Here is a 9,534-nt window from a genome sequence, read left to right on the forward strand (position 1 = left end):
GACTCCTGCATTGCAAGTGGTTTCTTTACTACTGAGCCACCAGAGAAGCAAAATAAAAATAATTTATATTTTGTATTAAGTAGAATCTCTTTTAAAGTTGCAGGTATATTTGAGAAACTCACACATGAAGTGTACTTAAATGTCTTCATTAACTTTGAAGTTTTCTTTGAAGATTTAAAATTATAAAAAAGTTACACTGAACTGTGCTTTATCAAGTTTCATTTCAGAATTTTGGTCGTTGTTATAAACATTCCACAATAGTGTTTTTATAATGGAAATACTGACAAATGCAATAATAAACAAATCCTAGGGTCTTAATTGTATGTTCTTGCGGGAATTACACACACTAGCATAATATCTGGTTCATTTTCCAGTGCTGATTTTGTCAAAATCTGTTTTCATATTGGGCAACTGCAAAAGATGATAGGCCTGAATGACTGCCTGTAGATGGCAAAGGCTTTTGATTATTTTTACTTTCCCTGGAAAGCCTGATTATGTCTTTCAAATATGATTTCATTTAGATCTTTTCTTGGTTTACATGTCTGAATACTAATAGTAACCTGATAGTGATGGGGAGCTTAGTTTGAGACCAAAAGGCAGTTTTCAGTCAGTAAAGAGTGTGTAAATAAATCGCCTCCAAGCAGCGTCTAAAATAGTATTTATATTCCAAATGCCCAAATAACTTTAAGATTTCAAAAACTGATTATTGCAATTTTCCAGAAGTATTTGATACATGTAGCATTATTTTTTACTGTTGGAAGATATTGAAAAACCAATATCGACTGATATTTCTATCAATGCTGGTTTATAAGATAACAAAGAATAAGTCAATTTTAATACAGGATATGTTAAATACTAAAAAAAGAAAAATATTTGCATTAAAAGCACACTGTACTTATGGATCTAACATGGGAAGACTAAAACTATCACGTTGCTTAGAAAAATTGAGTGGTGAGACATGGAGGTACCTGGATTAATGTTTGAAATGCAGACAATTTTGTCTTATCTCTATGGATGATCTGATACAAAGAATAAGTCAATCTATTTCTCTGTATCTCTGATCCTTATTTGGCTTCATATTATTCTATGAGTACAACGATTAAGAAGAAGCCTTAAGACACTTTACATTTTAGAATAGCTTCTAGACATAGAAAAAACTTACAAAGAAAGCATTTATAAGCTTAAAAGTTTTAATAATTGTTGAATGATTCTAATAATAATGGGAAAAACCTTTTGTATTTAGAGTTTCTTTCAGTGTTATTTACTATTCAGAGGAAGTATTCACTGTAGGATATCATGAGATTACTAAGAATATAACAGAAAGGTTCAGAATATGAGGGAGAGTACTAAGGATGAAAGATGGTTGTATTTATGCTACAGGACCTGAGGATTTCAAGGAACTTTGTCTACACAGTTTTTAAAAATTTCTTAGTTTCAAAATCTGTTCTTTCAACAATATATTAATGATTCCTGAAGTTGACTGGTTTTAGAAAAATTTGTTTATCACTTGCAGATTTTTTTAAAAAATGATGTTTAGTTTCAGGAGAACTTTAGGTGGCAGAAGGAACAGAGCCTGTGTAAGCCCTTTCAATTTTGAACACATTCACCCTATACGTAAAATGTCAACACACTTTTAAAATTGAATAAATAAATAACCAGATAAATGAGGGCTTGATGGAGCCACTAGCACTACATAAGAAGTTGGGAAGCTGAGTACAGTTTGATGAGGAGTTGAGATACAGTTGCTTTTGACATACCGAATTGAGCAATTTAAAATTTATCTTTAAAAATACAGGTATGCTAGTTTGAGTAGCCAAAAAGTTATCCAGAAAAAGAGAAAATGAGTAATTTTATTTTATAAAACTGATATAGGGGTCACTGTCCAAATTTCAGTTTATTTTAGTAGAAGTGATAGAGAAAAAAGAATACACTCCCTGGTTTTGTTGTTGTTTGGTTTAGTTGGTTACATTTTTTCCTTTATGTATTTATCCTAATGTTCTTATGGTAGAGGTAGAAGCAATCAAAAGTTACTCAAAAAGAGAAATCATCTTTGGGAAAGTGGTCGTTTCAGAACTAATTAGGTTCCCATAGATAGGAGACCTAGGAAAACTTTTAAATTAAGGCACAAGACAAGCAAATCCCTATAATGCTTGTGGGAGGGTGTGTGAACTGGCAGATCTGCTTGGAAGGCAATCTGGCCATTAGTAGCCAGAAAGTTAAATGTTCACTTGGTGCAGAAATTTCACTTCTAGTTACTTAGTGTCAGGAAATTATCATAGGCAGAGAACATATTTATAAGAGAGCTCTTGAATCATCATTTATTTTTTAAAAAAGAAAATAGCCATCCACTTGTAAAGGATTGGAGTGAGGTTGTGATACATGGATATAATAATAAAATACAGTGATCAAAATTACGTTTGAGTAATACATAAGGTCAAGGAAAGAGTGCTCATTCTATAATGCTGAGTGGATAAATTCCAAAAGTATCCCAAATTTGTTTAACTCATTGAATTTATATCTGTATAAAAAAGACTAAAGGAAATAGATAAAAACGCTAACTATGTGGTAACATGAAGTGATTTAAATTTATTCTTAAATTTTAATTTTCTAAACTTTTTAGTATGAGTATATATTACTTCTTAATAAAAATGAAACACATTTCTAAAAGGCTAATAGGGAGACCTGTGTGTGTCTGTGCACATCCGCCCAAGGATTTGCAAAGTGAGAGCAAAATATAGTGTTGGAACAATAGGATTTATTCACTTTACAGGAGATGGGGGTTGCTCATTCTGATTCCTCTCCTCACTTACCTACTGCTAGCCTAAGAACCCCATTTCAGTTATTGGCAGAAGTTCTCTCTTAGCACAAAGGAAGAACTGTGGAATGGCAGACCGTCCAAACTGGAGGGAGTCCCTCAGCACGATCTTGCTTCAAACTCATCTCCATCTCACACTTTTTGGCAAAGTGGAAGAATGAATTTCCTCCTCTGACGTTTTCTCTCCCTTATCCCTAGATGCAACTAGAAAGAAAACTATCTTCCCTACCTACAGCTAAAAATTTGAAAGTGCGCGCTCTGGTGGGGCTGCCCCTGGGAAGACCCGGTCCTTTCCGCCCCCGTAGGCGGCCAGGGGAAATAACTGCAGGTGGTAAAGGCTCGGGCCCCCGAGAAGCCTCGTAAGCCCAGTTGCACCCCCAGCGCGTAAGCTGGAGCTGTCCCCAGTTTCCTCCCGGTTCAAGCATCCTAGTCCCGGAGGGGCCACAGGAGGCCTGCTGGTTAGAGTCTAAGGGGAGGGGAAGGGAAGGGGAGGGAGAGGAGGCGAGGACAGAATACTGTCTCCTGCTTTCTCATCTCCTTCTTTCTGCCTCTCGACAGGACTGAGGACCGCACGAGAGAGCCGGAGCGCCCCGGGCCTCTCAGAAGACCCAGTAACCCTCCCTCCTCACCGGTCTAGGACCACCCCCTCCGCCCCTCTCCCCTCCCCGCGCCCCAAGAGCACGGGCCGGAGCGGAGCGCCTGCCTGGGATGGCTCAGCGCCGAGTCTAGAGGCAAAAAATAAGAAGTAGGAATATCTCTTTATAGTTGTATTAAAAAAGAAAGAAAGAAAGAAAAGTTAAAAGATAGGGCTGCACAGACGCTCCCGAAGTCTCCCATCTGAGGGGAGGATTAGCTTCCCTCCCGCCCGACAGGCGCCGCTTTGGGACCTGGGCCTCGACTGCCCCAAGTCGGTGCTAACTCGCCCTCACTCGCCCCGCCCGCTCCGGCCCCATACTCCATCGACAGCGATCGCATATATATTAACTCCACGGCTTCCACGCCTCTCGAGGGCTGTGGACATTTTGCAATCCAGAACCAAGCTCCAGAAGGCCAGACGTTCTGTCTTGGAGGGCCCCTCCTGGCCTTTCAGTCGCCCCCACTGCGGGGTCTTCAAACACCCCAAACCCGTGCGCGCCCAGGCGAGGCGCGGGCAGACACGTCCACGCCACCCTGGCTCAGTCGGAGTCCTTCTCCAAGCTCTCCAAGAGCTCGGTCATGAAGGAGATGTAGACAATGGCCAGGCGTAGAGTCTCGATCCGGGAGAGCCTCTTCTCGTAAGCAAAGGTGGGCACCTTCCTCCGCAGCTGATCGAAGGCCTCGTTGAGGTTGAACATCCGCTTCCTCTCGCGGATGTTGGCGGCTTGGCGCTGGGCGTAGGTGATCACCCTTTTCCTCTTGGGGCGGCCCAGCAGGGAGGCGCCTCTCCCGGGCTCCTCTTCCTCCTCGTTTTCCCCCTCTTCTCCTTCCCCCTCCTCTTCTTCTGGATCCTCTTCCTCAAAACGCGCCAGACTCCGGGGTCTTCCGTCTCGGAGCACGAGGTCCTGGTGGTTCCCATAGGGGACCCTCGGTGTCAAGTCGCAGAGGAGGGGGTGCCCCGGGGAGGCTAGGGATAGGTCTGCGACGAAGTCCAGGACGGCGGCGTCCACGCAGCTCTCGGGCAAGGCTGCCATCGCGTCTGCTTGGCCCTGCGTCTCATAGGTTTCTCGAAGGGAGGGGCACGCCTGGTGACGGCCTCCTAACAGCCCTGGACGTGATGGGTCACCATCACCAAAGGGTCAGGGACATTAATATGTATAACCAAGGTGATAACAGGATTAGCTGCACCGATAGGGAAGGCTCTGGCAACGTCCCTCCTCTCGAAACTGATGGAAGACGACAACCTTGAGAACGCCGGCAAGACTCAAAGGAACAGGCCTCCAATTCTGCGATCCTTTCCGCCCTGCCACCTGGGACAGTTCCTTCTTGGCAGCAACCTCCAGCTCTTACCTGCTGTGCTTTTTGTGTGTCTCCACACTCCCGCAGCCAACTAATATTCTTCAAGCTCCTTGTCTCATGTAGTTCTTTAATTTAGCTTTGGGTTTTCAAAGCAAGGATGTTTTCCACCGCTCTGGCTTCTCCTTGGCTCCAGGGTGGGAGTTCCGAATCTTGCCACCCTCCGCTGCCAATGGGTGTGAAACAAGTGCATGTGCTTTTAATGATGTCCAGAAGAGGGGCCCTGTCTGCCAGGGGTCGAGGGGAGCTGTTTGTCTGGTATCCCAGTGCAGCGGCTACTGAAAGGCAAGATCTTCCATTAGCTTAAGTAAGCATCGTAGGAGGGGCGAGGGGGCATTCCCCAGAGTCGCTCTTGGAATCCTCTTTCTCTTTCCACTGCAAGGTAAACAGCTCTCCTGCCGCTTTACGAACCTTGGCTTCTAAAATCTGCTTCGCTATAATCAATCTAACAATTGAGATACTTGACTTTCCTTTCCTAACCTTTATCCCCCACCCACGTAAAGGATTTTACTTAGAGGGCAAAAAGTGATGATGGCAATAACATGAAAAAGGGAAGCTCAGAGGTTTTCTCCCAGTGCGCTTTACTGTATAATCCCCGTGTGGGAGGAAAGCAAACCCTCCCCCCAAACAAAACTTCAGTCTCCTTTCAAAATTGCGACTCACCTTTTGATAAACGAATTGGTCGATCAGCTCACCCTCCGTGGAGAAGTCTTTCAAACTTTTAATTTGCTGATTGGTATTCCTGAACAAACAATAACCTTGACACTTCTATCTGGTTACGTTTCTTCATTACCACCACCCTACAAGATTTAAGAGTAGAAACTATACTGCATTTTAACAGTTTTTTTTTTTTTGAGATAAAAAAAGATTATAAATTTGGTATAACGAAAATGAAATTTTACTGATTTCAAATATATCTCATGTATATATGGATTTGTTTTTTTTTTTTTAACATAGAAGGGTTTAGTTTTCTTTTTTACCAATAGCTATATTTAATGATTCAATATAAGGATTTTTAAGAGACAGGGTGGGGCAGAACAACACCTAAGAAAATCATTTTGAAGATGTATTAAAAGAAAGCTTAAAAAGATGAGTGCAGCGATGCCTTGGTTCAAGGGAGAAATACGAAGACATCAATTCCTATTGAGGAGGTAAGTAGTGACTGGGATGCTTAAGTTAGTACATTGGACAGCTCCCAGAAACTGCCTGCTTCTAACAGGTAAGCACAATTTCTTTTCTTTTCGTAGCCTGCCGGTCTGTGAGTTCTCCCAGATACTATTAAAGCAATATAATCTTGAAGTTTTCTTTTGGCTTTCTATTATTTTTCTTATTTAAAAAAATGTGTCTGGGTTCTCTCCCTTGCTCTTTTGTCCTTTAATTAGTTTTCTTTTCCTTTGCTTGTGTTTTTCACTCTCCAATTTGCATTGTGATAACTCAAGTAGAAAAGAATAAAAATTAATGTCCCTGAAAGATGTAATGAGGATATCTCTGACTGTGATTGCCTATTTGGCTTTTACTAAACTTCTCTCAAAGCCTGAAAAATGTAAAAAAGAATTGGAATTTCAACTGTGGCTAAAGAATAAGTAAACCAGAGGATTAATTTTTGTTTTGACAAGCAGTAACATGCTTTCTAACTCTTGTTTAACTTAATGCATTATTAAGCATATTTGGATAAATTTTATAGTTTATTTTTAGCTATTGAATATTTTGCATGACTTATTCTTTCCTTTTTAAATGCATGCATGAGTGGACTGAATATCTCACATAGTCAGGATCTAGTTCTACATCAAACAAACATTGGGACATTTAATGAAAGGAAACATGATAGAAATTTAAATTTTAAATTTACTAAAATGAATGTTAGAAACTATCCTGAGACTCTAAAAGACACTTTCCTTAGACTAAAATTCTTCCAAAATCAGATAAGGTTGGAAGCATTCAGGATGGTATGGCTGTAGACAGACTAAAATTCTTTGATTTTATCCAAGGGAATGAATATTTTAACCATCACATCACAAAAAAATGTGTAGAAAAATGAAAGGAATCAGTGCACAGTATTGGTTGAAATATTAATATACTACTGAATTTATTACAATGTCTTACTATGTATACCTGTAACAACAATTTAAAACGACATTCTCAATTTTATCATAAAATCCCAATGTAAACATTTCTGTTTGCCCACAATAATTTGTTTATCTTACAAGGTTCTAATCATGGTGACATAGAGAAAAATGTTAAAATCTAAGTTATCATGATTGACTCTTTTTTGTTTGTAAATGAAATTAATTATAGAATAGTAAATAAGTGAAATCATTTTCTTTGCTTATTTTGAAACATCCACTTTATTTTAAAAAATGGTTTTGTGGCTATCCAGTTCCACAGCAAACAAACAGTAAATGTAGTGAATTTGTAGAGTACTATGTGGTTTAAAACAGGTCATTTTGTTGGAAGGGACCATTATTTTCATCTCTAGATTTGAAAGTTAAGAGAGAAACATTTTAAAAAACCCCAACTGAGGTTTAAAGGAAGTTCAATTCAAACTTAATTACTTTGGATTCTAGGCCTATGCATAGCTTAAAAATTATTCAGTGATCTACATGGAGGCTTTTGGAAAGAGTTTGATAAGCCCTCAAAAATTCTGCTCAAGATCATTTCAGGAAATGATTATGACTAGTTCTGCTTAGTTTATTACCTACTTTACCCCTATTGGCCATCATTAAACATTTTGTGTATACAGATGGTCCCTGATTTACTATGGTTTGACTTAAACGAGTTTTTGATTACTATGGTGCAAAAGCAATACACATTAAGTAGGAACTATAATTCAGATTTTGAATTTTGATCTTTTCGGCTAGTGAGATGCAGTAAGACATGACTTTTGTAATGCTGGGCAGTGGAGGCAAGCCATGGTTTCCAATCATCCGTGCTATGGTGAGGGTATACAATCCACTCATTTAAAACCACTCTGTATGCATACAACCATTCTGTTTTTCACTTTCAGTACAGAATCCAATAAACTACACAAAATATTCAACACTTTATTATAAAGTGAGTTTTGTGTTGGATGATTTTGCTCAACTCTGAGCACGTTTAAAGCAGGCTAGGCTAAGTTATTATGTTCAATAGGTTAGGTATAGTGAACCTAACCTATAATTTGATTTTCAATATCTGGATATTTATCTGGATGTAACTCCATCACAAGTTGAAGAAGAGCTGTTCTCTTATATTGTATTTAGAATCAAAGGAAGAAAAACAAATGACCAAGAAGGAATAATTGTTAAGGGAGCTGGAGTGTGGGATTAAGGGTTTTAAGGAGAGAAAAGTAGGAAAAAAAGTATTCAGGGAGTAAAGCAAAAAACTTAACTCTCCCAAATTTATTAAAACCCTTCCTTTTCTTCTCTTCTTCATTCCCCTTCTCTTATTATTATAGATTTATTAAGCAATTTTAGGGGTAATGATAAAATAGAACAAAGGCAGATGTTTGTCGTGATTGCAGGGAGGAAAGTCTAACAAACACTCCCTTAGCTGACCTAGAGAAAGGGCCTGCATTCTCTTCTGACTCCATTCAAATTATGCATGGTTTACAGCCTTTGCTGATTTTATAGTTAGAAGAATGTATAAGCATCTACTTAATTTTCTATCTTAGGTAAACTTTTTCTGAAGTTTAATACATATACTTAAAAATTCACAAGCCATATATGTGCAGCTTCATGAATTTTCATAAGTAAGCATACTCATGAAACCACTGCCCAAATTGAGAGCTATCAGTGGAATGCATCATTGAAATTAGAGATTATGTAAAAACAGGAAGTATGTGACTTGACACTATTTCAACCACTCCTACAGTGTCCTAACTATATCCAGTCACAGAACACTCTCCAAAGTATTATTCTTGACTTCTAAGATTAATGTTGCCAATTTTTGAGCAGTATATAAAAATAAACTATGTGTACTCTTTTGTGTCTTTCACTCAACATTTTAAAATGAGATTCATGTACATTATTCTTGTTGCTGAATAGTAATCTGTGTGCATATATCTTCTACTGTCTATAAACATTTTGGTAATTTCTAGTCTTTACCTGTTACAAACAACCATGCTATGGATATTTTTGTACATAACTTTGATGAGAATAATTATGCCTTCCTATTTAGTATCTCTGATAGTTCAGTTGGTAAAGAATCCACCTGCAATGCAGGATACCCTAGTTTGATTCCTGGGTTGGGAAGATTCATTGGAGAAGGGATAAGCTACCCACTCCAGTGGGAAGTCCACTTTTTGGGCTTCCCTTGTGGCTCAACTGGTAAAGAATCTGCGTGCAATGTGGGAGACCTGGATTCAATCCTTGGGTTGGGAAGATTTCCTGGAGAAGGGAAAGGCTACCCACTTCATGTTCTGGCCTGGAGAATTCCATGGACTGTATAGTCCGTGGGGTCACAAAGAGTCAGACACAACTGAGCAACTTTCACTTCTTCAGACACCAAAGTAGAATAGGTTGTGTGTATGTTCCACTTTAGTAGTTAATGATAAGTTGTTTCCCAAAATTGTTGTAACAATTTATACTGTCATCAGTGATGTATTAGAATTTCAATTCCTTCATATCCTTGTCAACAGTTGGCATTTTCAAGCTACTGAAGATGTGTCTGCATGTCATATTGTGGATTTGATTTGCATTTCCTTGATGACAAATGAAATTGAAAACCATTTTGTATTGGTTAGTTGGGTA

At 39.1% G+C, this 9,534-nt stretch overlaps 1 protein-coding gene across 1 annotated transcript; it reads right to left on the reverse strand.

The window, feature by feature from the left end:
• Nucleotides 1–3,990: 3,990 nt before the first annotated feature.
• On the reverse strand, nt 3,991–4,485 carry FERD3L (Fer3 like bHLH transcription factor). Its single transcript, XM_065939738.1, has one exon. It carries the CDS (start codon nt 4,483–4,485, stop codon nt 3,991–3,993), a length of 495 nt encoding a protein of 164 aa, XP_065795810.1.
• Nucleotides 4,486–9,534: the final 5,049 nt, after the last annotated feature.

Source organism: Muntiacus reevesi, chromosome 6, assembly GCF_963930625.1.
Source record: "Muntiacus reevesi chromosome 6, mMunRee1.1, whole genome shotgun sequence".
In the NCBI taxonomy this organism is placed as follows: Eukaryota; Metazoa; Chordata; class Mammalia; order Artiodactyla; family Cervidae; genus Muntiacus; species Muntiacus reevesi.

What these genes read in the sequence shown, in the direction of transcription:
- FERD3L (XM_065939738.1), bottom strand. Translation starts at nt 4,485, where the DNA reads ATGGCAGCCTTGCCCGAGAGCTGCGTGGACGCCGCCGTCCTGGACTTC.